Here is a 13,728-nt window from a genome sequence, read left to right on the forward strand (position 1 = left end):
CTCCCGAAAGTGCAACGATGATAGACAGACATCATTTGGACAAAATATAGAGCATATTAACCTCCGTTGCTCAGCCAAATGCCTTCCTGTTACGCCCTGTTATCACGGAGTTACAGGCTTATAAACCATTTTGATGGTCACAAGTTTACTTCATTAGCGGTTTATTTTTTTTGATTATTAAAGAGTGTTTTTCATTTAAAGGTTTGACTCAGTGCTTATTCAGTAGAGCATTTAGTGCTCTCCCCAATCCCAGATGTTCACATTGCATGTTTGTTTGTAATGGATGCAACCGCGAGATAGGCTTCGCGCTTCACCATGATGGCAATGAACAGACATGAACCAAGACATATAGCCCAGCAGCAATCTATCTAAAATAACACATAGTACCATTCATGATATGTTGTCAAATATTGAAGGTGTGGGAAGTTTACATAATTTAAGCTGTAGGATGTTTCATTCGTCCCCCATGCTGTTTCATTTGTCTCAGCCAGGAGGGACGAATGAAACAAAACACACGTTCGACTTCTTCTTAAATAACTCTTGAACGGTTTTGTTCAGAGCTATACATGCAACTGTATTTGACAAAGAACAGATGTATGTTGCTAGTGCCAAAATATTAACGTTCAGTGTTTTACGATGTCTTTGTAAATTACGTTTAATTAAAAAGTGTTTCATTCGTCCTGGTTCTCCCCTATGCTCTGGCTCATAGGCGCCGATACCGTGGGTGCTCCGTTGCTCGAGCACCCACGGAAAATATCGAGCACCCACGTGTGCCAGCTTACAGTCCCGGCTAAATTTACATTAATTTAAAATCAAACATCGCAGTTGATGTTAAATTCAGCATCTCTCATAATGTGATTGGCTATGTTGCTGTCAATCCCCTACTCCATATCCTCCATAACCACCAATGAGAGCGTCTCTCGTATGAAAATTTCTGACACTTCCCACCTGAAGAATTATTGTCGGGTCTTCAGCCCTGAATGTTTAAAATGTATATAGCCCTGAATATCATCAAATCATAAAAGTAGTCTGACAAAGCTTATTGTTTTGTGACACAGCTAAACACTGGTACCTCATAGAACGTCTATAACATAGCCTAGGTGGTCGTAACTCGCAAAAGTAAAGCAGATAGAAAGAACTCACGCAAATCTAGCCTACAACACACAGACAGCTTCATGTGCAGGGGAGAGAGAACGTGCGCACAGGTGTTTTTTGATTGTTGGCTTCTGATGGTATCTTGCTAATTCACTGAAGAAAGACTTATGATTATGGATAGAAAGAACATTCTGAATAAAAATATTAAACCCTACAACAAGTAGCCTGCTTTGGTAGGGACGTTTGAATCATGTAAATCTGACATCAAATCAACTGAAACACTTCAAAATAAACGTTCAAATAAATCCCAGAGTTCGGTTTCGTTTTGTTTCGTTTCGTTTCGTTTCGTTGCATTATTTACCTAATTTACATCTGCATTGGATTACTTTTTTACTGGAAGGGACCGAAATTCTATTTCCTAATGTTTCGGGCCTACCCGTGTGCGCCCTTTTCCTCCTCTCACAGGTTTTTAAAGGGTAACCGTGACTGGTGGTCTATTTTAAGCAAAGGATGAAGAAGAGGTTGGTGTGAAAAGGAAGAGGACTTTTATTTGGTTGATCTTGTCAACACAGTCTTTCCTTTCCTTCCTGTCCACATCCTGTCCATTTTGGGTAGGCCTAGGAGTTGTGTGACCAACTTTTAAACATTTCTCGGGGGAGAAACCCCTGAATCCCCTCTTACATAGGACATTTCATGTCTGGGCTTAAGTCTCCAATGTGTTGAGCTCCTAGCAACGTGCCTGCCTAGTCCTACCATGCGCAAAAGCTCAATTTAATTGTAAATTCTGTGCAACATATGCATACTTTGCTATTGTTTCAACCAGCCTGTTGTCCATAGCCTGTCAAGAGAGTGGCACCGGAACGATTTTAAGGCTATTTCGCATAGGCTACTCAATGGTACTATTTCACATGCATTATAGCGACCCCCACTCACCGTGGGTTAGGTGGAAGGTGTTAATAGACTATTGGCGTATCCTACAGTGGACTAGAGCTGTCAAAATTGCTCAAAAATGACGTTCGAATTTTCCCTCTAAAATAAACACATGTACTTGAATATATAGGAATATCTAGGCTATATTATTTACGCATTATGTCAGTGACGCGAATCATGTCATCGGTTTTTAACTTTTTGGAAATTTTTGAATTAACTGAAAGGAGATAAATATTTTTTGTTAGTTTTGGAAGTTTATTTTTACATAGCCTACAATGGCCAGTTCCGACAAAGCTGAAATTACTCCTTTTGAAACAAGTGAGCAGGCCGTGCGTTTGTATGGTAATATTGCTTGACAGGGGGGATCCCAAGCAGCTTTCAGCCATAAGGCTACTTTGAGAACATTTCCTAATTCGCCCGACACTGATATTCAACATGCTGAAAACTATTTCGGCATAGCCTATAAGCAGTTTAATTAAATGCAATGTTAGTTGTAAACCAACGGGCTACTTGGTGAGGCTTGGTCTCACAGATGCGCTCGTGCCAAGATGGCAAGAAAAATCTTCACAATATAGGCCTATTAACTGACCACCTGATTCACGTTGGCCGGGGGGGAGGGGGACCATCAGACATTTGTGCCCAGGGGTCTATGAATTGTTAATCCGGCCCTGCCCCCAACGAATCCCAACTTTCCACCACTGGGACAGCTTAAAAGAAGTCGAGAGGACTCTTAACTCACTAAGGAGGTGTTTGGAATCATTCCCGCGTTACAATCATCAGCCAATCAAGGTGGTCACTTCAGTCAAGCTCGTGCATGAGTAACGACGTCATCCATAGCAACGAAGACTCACTCTTAGTTTAGGAGTTGTCATTTTTCCTTACTAAGAGTAGGTCTGAAAGGCTTTGTGAATAACTTAATAAGAGAAACTCCTAGCTAAAATCTTTTATTGCTATTTAGGAGTAAGATAGTGGTAAGATAAAAGGCTTTGTGAATATGGCCCCTGGTGTCTAACCCAATGCATAGCCCATTTACACAAAATAATGGTCGAATTTTACTGATGATCATTGTTATTTAAGAACATGCAGTGCGCGTAGGGCACCAAAAACATCTTGCTTGTAAAAAAAATCATCATACCGCATATTGTGGCGGGTCCTTTATTTAGCCTACTTACTTTAGACTGCGCAAACCACAGGCCTTAGCCTATTTTGGGGAAGCCTGTATTCGAGGCAGGCCTTCTGTTGAAGAATTTTATATAAAGCCTGCGCTAACAGTAATCCTCCTACCCCTGCTACCACAGCTGTGGATAATGTGGCATGCTCACGCAATATGTCTCCTTCTTGCAAACTTGACTAGGCCTATATACTGCATAGCGCAACCATTTACGTCTTCATAAAATAACAACTTGCCAGATATGCCTTCATATCTTTGGGCTTCATTCAGCATTTTGTTCTTCCACTGGAAATGACTCTTCTACATTTGCTGCCTGCTGCGTTTGACATTTGACGTCTTGAGTTAATGCATTAAACATTGTTTGCTGGTAACCCGACACAAATAGCCTACAGATTCTTGCATGCGTACATTCTCTCCAAAATGTGCCCGTTCTATAGGCTGGCGAAGTGCGTAATTCTGCGGCATAAAGCAGATGTATTTGTTTATTGTTCAGAAAAATTAAAATAACCTGTCAAGCAGTCAATTGCCTACATTGCAGTCAAGAAATAGGGCAAATTAATTTATGAAACGAAAACGTGGGTCATAGTTGTCTAAGCCTCTATTGCGTAGCCTGTTAAAAATGTTGCTAGATAGTATTAAATTGCCAACAACATTGTTTTCTGCAGAAGCCTACCCTAGGCTACAGATTAATTCTGAACAGTTATTTCTCTACTGGCTCAATTATCAAAAAGGTGCTTTCTCTTCGTCCTCAGCAAATGAAGCAGGTAGTTCCGTTTAGAGACGTTAGAATAAATTAGCGTTTGCGATTGACAACGTTGTGATAAGTAGGCTGTAAAACTAACTATGCAAAGTTAACTTGAATGCATCAATTTTGAACAAAGTTGTGTAGGCTACTCTGCGCCAGTTGTAGTATGCATGAACAGTTCTTGCACAAGACACTGTTTTGCTTTGCGTAGTTGCGTTACCCCCAACACTGACAATAACATAGACAGCAAATTAAGATATTTTTTCGTTTTGTGGAGCGGCACCGGTAGGCTATCAAAAGCAGATTTCGATTTTCGTTACCACTGTGCAGCCAAGCCTTAAGCCATACCCAAGTAGCCTAAATCGAGGTAATGTTTAATTATGCATGATTTATTTTGTTATTGAATTTGTAGGCTGGGATTCCTCTAGGCAACAATTATGTTTAAAGGTAGCCTCCTGCTTTTTCAGAAGGGGCGGCAGGCAGGCTACTGACAGAGCGATGTACAGTGGCAGAGCGACGCACAGTGGCTGAAAGTGGTACTAAAGTTTCACGCAGCTTCACGCCGCGTAATGCGCGACTGAAGTGGCCATTTGAAAGTAATGCCCATTGTAGATGTTGATCTTAACTTTCAAAAGCACATATCTAATATTTCCATTTTATAATCCATAATCTTATTATCCATTTCATCTTAGAAATATATCTAAGGTTAGATGCTTTTTAACTCAAGCAGACTCCAAAAAGCTGGTTCATGCTTTTATATCTTGGCGAAAACTTTTTGCTGGACTGACAAAACAGACCCTAAACAAACTCCAGCTTATCCAAAATGCCGCAGCCAGAGTACTAACCAGAACACAAAGATCTCATCACATCACTCCAGTATTAATATCACTCCATTGGCTCCTGACTTCTGATTGTTTTTAAATCATTGATGGGTGTAGCTCCCTCCTACCTCATTGCATATATGCACCAGTTAGATCCCTAAGATCCTCAGGTAACGGGCTCCTTGCAATACCCAGAAATAACTCAAATTCACATGGTGCCTTTAATCACTATACCCCCACTCTTTGGAATTCCCTGCTTCCTGAACTAAGGACTGCTCCGACAGTGTATCCTTTTAAAATCAGCCAGATTTTTATTTTTAAAGGCCAGTTACTTCATGGATCCAGGATACTATGCTTCCTGATGAAGTTCCCTTGACCTTTGGAATTAAAATAGCCCCACATGGTTTTATTTCAGTTAGTCTAAAAGCTGGTTTGATTTGCATTGAGAGATGATGTTATGGAAAGTATCCCATGCCAATCTCTACGTGATGACGTCTTAATCCACTTACCTATAAAGACATATGAATGGTGAATAATTACCTTATCAGAAAGAGTGGTTTGTTGTTATATGGTTAAATAGCACAGAAACTGTCTATATTCTCCATCTGCTTAGTAAATATTTAATGAATATAAGTTTGTGTTAAGTCTGATAATCGCTAGTTTGTTATTGAAACAGTAGTACCTCTGGATTAAAGGGGAATTCCAGCGATTTTTCACATAGATCTCCATTTCTAGAAGTCACTGGGTACTGTCGGTACAAAAAAACCCCGAAAACAATCGGTTTTACCTCGAGTTGCTGCAGCCAACAGCTAAACATGACGTAAAACTCGTTTTCCACCTGGCGCAAAGTTTATTTTCTTATTTTGCACGTTTATTTTTTAAACAATGCGCCCAGGGGTGTGGCAATTAACAACCTAGGGAGTGGCCTGGCGCTTTGTCTAAAAATCGCTATTGTACACCACCTAAAATGCATTACGCCACTGACCAAGAGAAACCTGGTTAGAAGTCTATGGCGAGTTGTTTATGTTATTTTTAAGAGCGTATTGCCAACAGTCATATTGGCGGGTGCACAACGCACCATCCTCCTATCCTCCATGAACGCACACCAGCGCACATCCATAGAAAACATTAATATTACACGATTAGACTACAATGGGAAACATAATTAAAATAAAGATATTATACATCTCACAATGCATTTGCAAATTGGTAATGACGGTTAAAAGTGATTAGGCGAGAGCAAAGCTGAACAGTATACTCCTCTGCAGGATAAACTTTGTTTTAAATGTTGTTTTATTCAGTCATTTGAAAAATATTAGGGTAAGTGTTGCTTTTTCTAGCCTATGTTTTCGATGGTAACATTGTCAGTCAATAGTGAAAGTAACTTACTGCATATAACTGTCTTGTCGTTGACTGACACAATGGTGAAGTTAGTTTCACTTTGCCAATGAGTTCAAATAATAGACGAGTGCAAACGCGTAAAGGCTATGCTAGGTTTTAGTAAATCAAAAAAAGGTTTAGTGGAATGACTGTTCCATACAGTCTCGCAAGCAGACTCCTTTAAATGCGCCGTTGACTGTCAAAATACCGATGTATTCTTTGACGTTGCGCTTTGTGCCATTAAAGGGAAAGACAGATGTCATTCTCATTGGTTTAAATGATGTTACGACCCAAAGACACCCATGACTGATTAAGAAACCTAGGAACACCTTGTTGCGCCATGCGCTCGACGTTTGATAACAAAAACACTCCCAATGTGGACTGGACATCCTACTAAATTTGAATAAGCTTTTGACTACAGAACAACAGAATCTAATGTAATTGAATGTCGAAAGCGGAGTGCGCCGCACTCATGTCACTCGTGTCCACAGCGCATTAAAGCATCAGAACTGCATTGGTGTTTATTAGGGGTGTGAATCTCTCATGTAAAAGACGATACGATTCGCATCTAGATACATGGGCACGATTCGATACAAGAAAAGATACATGTTTATAAAAAACAATTCAGTACGATTCGATGCGATGCGATTCGATGCAATTCGATGCAGTTCAAGAATGGACTTTTTATAGACTTTACAGATTTTATAGAGTTATATCTGATTGTTTTCATGGAGCTGTAGCATTGTTGAGGTAAGACAATACCGAAATAAAATAAAACAGTGCTTAAGACACTCTTGGCCTTTTCTCATATAGGCCTAGCCTACCCTACAAGAATAAAATAGGCCTACAAATCAATGAACTCTCTGGGCTTATTTTGTTCCAACAGTAGACCTAATGCCGAAACCTAAAATGCCACAAGTCTGAGTGAATATGAACAAAATCATTGGCTAATAATTTATGCATCGTTTAAGCAGCAAGGGCCAAATAATTATTTAACATTAAGGAAATCCCTTCATCAAAGGTAAGGCTACTCTACAGACTATCGTTGCTGTTTAGGAAAGCTATAAGTGCTTAATTTCGCGCTGGATTTCGCAAAAGCCGACCGAGTGCAAGTTGTCACATGGTTAAGTTGCAATAGATGTATGGGTAATGAGGTCATTTGACAACTTTGGGCAATTAATGTAACCAAAAACGAACTGCATTACCCACAATTCCGTGCCACGTATAGTTTCAAAATCGGAAGTGGGATGAACGTGCTGCTTGGAACGTAAATGAGTCTGAGCGAGCAGAAAAGGTTGTGCACCGATTCATAACAAGTAAATCGATATAACGACCGGTTCATTTCAGTTTTTTTTCTCGATACAGGGCTTCACGTATCGATGTAGCCGTATCTTACACGTTAAAAACGGATACCGATACGTATCGGTTAATCTTTACACCCCTAGTGTTTATTATCTCCATGACTACAGGAGGAAGAAGGCTAGGCAGAAGCCTACTAGGAAGTGTCTGTGGCAGTTTGAGGACAGGAAACGGTGCATCAAAGGGTCAAAATAGAGCTGGTAAGTCCCGCCCTTTCCGCTATCCCCGCTGGACCTCTAGATTGAAAAATCGTTAATGCAAGTGAATGTGAGAAAATAATTATTTTCTGGTCCCGTTTGAATTTTGCCATGAATGTGAACATATGTTGTCCGTGAATTTTTAATATAAATTTTCGTGTAAAGAATGCTACAATTGAGCGGGTAGAAGTTTGATGCGGTTAAACTTTGTGTGAGAGCACTTTGTGGACTACAACTTTCCGCTAGACGACAGCTAACTAGTTTCCCATAACAACCATCAGTTGGTCGAGATGTAGAGGGTTATTAAGATCGACTTTGAACACAGTGAACCATACAACTTTACAATCACACTGTATCATAGTGTTAATGTGTTGAGTAAAGCTAGACATGTTTCGAATATTTTTGTTACCATGTGTGTTTATTCCTGCCGTTACAAAAACTAGCATTTCAGATAATGTTTAGAGCGATTAGAGCTTGCTCACGTCACATGTAGGCGACATGAGGAGGAGTCTTTCTCGTTATGTCTTTTCCACAACTGATAGCCGAAGAATCATAATATACTGTCAAACTCGTAACATGAAAAATTATATTAAAAATTCACAGACAACGTATGTTCACATTCATGGCACAATTCAAACGGGACCAGAAAATAATTATTTTCTCACATTCACTTGCATTGACGATTTTTCAATTTAGAGGTCCACTGGGGGTTTAGCGGATGGGCAGGACTTACCAGCTCTAGTACTCAGTCAAAGGGGATTGTGGGTAACAGGACAAGTGACGGGGTAAAATAAAAAAAAAAATCATAGGCGACACGCGATTAAAAAAAACAGTTAACGCTGACAGCCCAAGCAGAAATGAATCAAAATACTTTTATTCATATTTTCATCATATGGGATGCCAACTTCAGAGGTCTTTCTGACACAATTTTCATCTGTGGACGTTTCGCCTGAGGGCGTTTTGCCTTAGAGATTTTACTAACACATGAAGCATTTTTGTCTATTGTTTGAGACCTGATGGTGCAATTCAATAAGCATGACAGAGGTTTTCCCGAGACCCGACACCTTTTCATCTGATGTCTGAGACATGACTGTGTAATTCCATAAACTTGGCAGAGGTTTTCCTGAGGCCCTAAGAGAATTTCCAGATTGAGATTTCCAACATGACAAGTCAGACAGAGCAGATACTACATTTTGCCAGATCAGTCTGAGTCTGTGTTAAAATTGGGTCAAAATCGTACAGTGTCTGCTAGGCATAAGTCAGCAACAATCAGAGGTTGCATGCATCATTTTGCACTTTTATGGCATAGATTTCCTAGAAAAAGTATTTTGCAGTTTAAAAAAAAAAAACACAAAAGTACACGTCAATAAAGTATAAATACATTTTGATACAAAGCACAAAGCTATTTTCAACCCAATGAAATACAAATGACAAAATACTATTTTGTATTTGAAATGCACATTTTAAATATACGTATCAGAGAAACTATCCATCCCTCACCAGAACTCACATCATAAAAAATGTCACATACAAATACATTCAACATCAGTAATGTTATATGTGATTGTGTGTGTGCATGTGTTCTTACCAGCAGAGACGTAAAAAAATGGTGTAGATACACAATCTGGATGCAGCCCATCCTGAGAGTAACCTTTCCATCGACCTTTGAAGTGTCTAAGTAACCCTCACCCTCAGTAGAATTGGGGTAAAGACACAATTTAAAGCTGAACACCTCCTCTCCAACAATGGAGACCACCTAACATAAAAAAACATGTACAAACAAAAGCAAAAGGGCATGATTAGTGATATAACTATGATATATTAGTGATAAGTGATATAACTTCAAACATTTTGATAACATTTGTCTATGTTTTAGTTATTACTTAATTTAATAAGAATTAGCCTTATCTTAAGGAGTCTTATCAAGACAAATTTTCAACGCACTGGCAGCCAAATTTGCTTGTTTTGAAGTCAAATCTGCTTGCTTGTTTTTGAGACAAATGTGCTTGCTTATTTTTAAGACAAATTTCCTTAACACACTGACAGCAAAATTTGCTTGTTTTCATGATAAGACATCTTCAAATAAAGTCAAAATTATATTAAAATTAAGTTTTATTTTAAGAGAAAGTGCTGGGTAAGTCTCTTTGTACTGAAAACAATGCCATTTAGATTTTTTGATCTTGATATAAGATTAATAACACTTGGTTAGATAAGCAGTTTTTGCAGTGTATAAGCCATAATCATTAAGATTAAAACAAAAAATGGCTTGACATATTTACCTTTATATGTAATTAATCTAGAATGTATGAAAGATTTACTTTGTAAAATATATTACATTGAAAACCTTTTCATGATATTCTAATGTGTGCACACATTACAGTACATTCAACTGTGAACCCTGAACTGACCTACACATGCATGTGATCAACATCAACGCAACACACTATTTTACGTCAGTAAACAGGGAGTATCAGGTTTGAGGTGCAGACAAATTCGTAAGTAGATTATAATGAGTGTAAAATATGACATGACACAGCAGTTTAGTTAACGGCAATACAGCAACATGAAAGTCATGTGAAAGTTGAAAGTGTGCAATTTCTCATAACTTAAAAAATGTCAAAGAATTTAAAAGCTTAAAAATGTCAATAAACTTTCAATGGGGTATGTGCTTTGTTTATTTTGGAAGTGCTGTTAGGTAGGGCAGTTCTGTTAGTGTGACTAGTGACTAGCTGGCTATCTAAGGTACCATGTGAATGCAATGCTAAAAACCTCAAGATAACTCAGATAGCACACACCTCTGTGCTCAAGCAGCTTGACCTCACTGCATTTTTTATCTCTTCATTAGTTTGAGTCCTTAGCTTATTTACTCACAACAAGCTACTGTCTATATGCTGAAGTTCTAGTATGCATTCCTGAAATTATAATAATAATAATAATAATAATAATAATAATAATAATAATAATAACAAAAATACCCTTTTATGGAGCGTTTTTGGAGCAATGTCCATAACTGCAATATCCTTCAGCCTAACAAACACCTCTGTCTTCTTTGACTGGACCATAGCAGATGCATCGATTCCTGTAAAAAAGAATGCATAGGCTTCATATTTTTCAAATATAATTCAAACATCTATATACATTCACATACATCTATGTCTATACACTGCTTAAATTAAAAAATACTAGCTTCCGCACTGCAAAAAATAAAATCTAACCAAGAGTTATTAATCTTACACTGCAAAAACTGTGTATCTAATAAAATGTTTTCAGTACACGGCAAAAAGTGATATCTTACTAAGTGTTATAATCTTATATTAAAGGTACTCTAAGCGATGCAATGCGTTTTTAGGTTATAACATTTTATGTCCTTTACTGCAAACATCACCTAACCAACCACTAGCTGTCTATGTCCTGAATACACTGCAAAAAATGCAATCTCTGTGGACAGCCCAGGCTTTAAAAACGGCAACAAAAACAACCTGGGCAAATAACACTTTTATAACCTTTCAAAACACTTACGTTTACAATACTTCAATTTGTTTGTAGACAACCTAACCACACTACCAAAGAAGTGTCATTCTATTTTGAACATTGTCAATGGTGTAAAATGGTTTGTTTTTGATGTGAGCGTATGCCCAGTTCACTTTCACAAGACAATGTGTTTTCAACATGTTTTCAACATGTGTATGTGTTAACCTGCCACTAAAAACAGTCTTACCCACTCCACAGTACACCCGAGGCAAATAAATTAAAATGCCAGACCATCGATGTAAATGTCTGTGTTGATAGTTTTATTTCTTGAAAGGGGAAAGTAAATGCACACCGATGGTAGAATAGTTTTATTATTTAGGCCAGAAACTAGTGGTATTTGGGGGGCCTTGTCGTGGAAAAGTTTGGGAACCCCTGGCCTAGGTAACGCCGCTGCCGTTGCTTACTGTACAGTATATGCCTAATACCAACTTCAGGGAACAAAGTACACAATACAAGGGTAGTTTTATTTCTTACACTATTCTATCAACACAGACATTTTTATTTACATTGATAGTCTGGCGTTATAATTTAGTTGTCTTGGGTGTACTGTGGAGTAGATAAGACTGTTGTCGGGCGCAAAAAGACGGTTCTTATGTTTCTTAATCAGTCATGGGTGTGTTTTTGGAGTAACATCCTTTAAACCAATGAAAGTGACATCTGTCATTCCCTTTAACAGCAATCAGCGCATATTTTGATGGTCACCGGCGCATTTGAAGAAATCTGCATGCACACGAGTCTTTAGTTAAACATATATTACCGTCTATTATTTGAACTCCTAGGCAAAGTGAAACTAACTTCACCGTGGTGTCATAGTCAACAACAAAACAGTTATACACAGTTAATTACTTTCACTATTGACTGACAATAGGTTACCATCGAAAAATACAGCATGAAAAAAACAACACTTACCCCAATAATGTTCGAATGACCTAAATAATAATAAAATAACCTAAGGACATTTATCCTGCAGAGGAGTCGCTGTTTACATCTCGTGACAGTACGTCTTCAGCTGTGCTTCATATGTGCCTTTCGCTATAGACCAGATTTTTCTTGGCCAGTGGCGTAATGCTTTTTAAATGGTGTAAGATAGCGATTCTTAGATCATGCGCCAGACCACATGTTAATTGGCACACACCTGGGCACATTGTGTAATAAAAGAGAATGGCACAGCGAAAAATTTGAGTGTAAGATAGGAATAAACTTTGCGTTGTGATAAGAATACACTATGCACTGCGTTTCTGATCGTCAAAATAGGGGCTATAATGTCCCACCTTGATCAGAACTTTGTTATGGGAGAACATGTTTACATTTTTTTTTAGCTAAAAATGACTATTGACTATGACTGGCTTTTGAAATATTCGATAAATATAAATATCGGTATCGTCATCGGCCTTCGAAATCCCATATCGGTCGAGCTCTAGAACATAATGTGTATGAAATGTAGGCCAACAAACTATTACAACAATATGCTAAGGACTAAGGAAACATACACTTGTAGCATGTACATAAATACACAATACTGTACCTCGTATTTTGATATCAGCTATTTCAACTTGGTCATCACACACCCTAATTCCAAAGGATCCAAGTACAGCAACAACCTTAAAGGCCACAACATCTGCATCTCTGGATCCTTTAATCTCTGATGGAAGGGAAAAAATAATTCTGGTGAATGCTGAAATGGCAAAAAACATGTTTTATCTCAAGGGGTTTGCATATGGTATTTGATATTGAGTTTCTGAGATGGACTTAAACATTTGAACAATACATTCATGACGTTCAGTAGAATTTTATTTTTATGTTCACAAAAGTTTTATTTCCTCAACCTTTGTTCAAAAAAATATGCTGCAGTTCACCTTCACATTTAATTTATAATAACAGTCAATACCAAACAGCAACGTTTTAAAAGCAAGTGTGCCAATACTTGTGGTTTTGTGAAAAAATGTATTTCTTAATTAGGTACATTTTCTCTACATAAATTAGTGTCACATAAAGGTTGGATTTTTATTTATTTAAGGTTGGATTTATTTTCATCTATCTTTTTTTGTATAACCCTTTTTTACTCATATTTTACGAGAGGTGCCAATAATTATGGAGGGCCCTTGTCTGAATGTGTGATTATGTGATGCAAGGCAATAGCCTTGTCTATTGTCCTATATCATACAGCTATTTACCCATCTTTTCCAAGTCTTTCTCATGGTGACTCCTCTCTTTTCTGTCTCTGCCTGTCGTCCACTCTTCAGGCAGGGCTGAGCTTAAACAATCTATGCAAGACAGCAGTGCTCTGATGTGAAGGAGAAAATCCAGAGAGGAGAACTCAACCTGAACACAAAAATACACATATGCACAGGTAAGATCCATATTTACAATGCAAAAACTGATATCTAGTGAAGTGTTATTAATCTTAAAAAAACAAAAATGTAACACGCTGGCAGCTAAATTTGCTTGTTTTACATTTACATGTATTCATTTACAAGATGCTTTTATCCAGAGCGACTT

General features: G+C 38.0%; 1 protein-coding gene across 1 annotated transcript in view; it reads right to left on the reverse strand.

Annotated features, from left to right (window-relative positions):
• vps13c (vacuolar protein sorting 13 homolog C) overlaps positions 1-13,728 on the reverse strand; it is a 382,259-nt gene that overhangs the window by 220,600 nt on the left and 147,931 nt on the right. The window contains 4 exon segments of the mRNA XM_048262721.1: positions 9,287-9,454; positions 10,674-10,777; positions 12,755-12,871; positions 13,404-13,551. Coding sequence (XP_048118678.1) covers positions 9,287-9,454; positions 10,674-10,777; positions 12,755-12,871; positions 13,404-13,551 — 537 coding nt within the window.

This window comes from Alosa alosa, chromosome 14 (genome assembly GCF_017589495.1).
Source record: "Alosa alosa isolate M-15738 ecotype Scorff River chromosome 14, AALO_Geno_1.1, whole genome shotgun sequence".
Lineage (NCBI taxonomy): Eukaryota > Metazoa > Chordata > Actinopteri > Clupeiformes > Clupeidae > Alosa > Alosa alosa.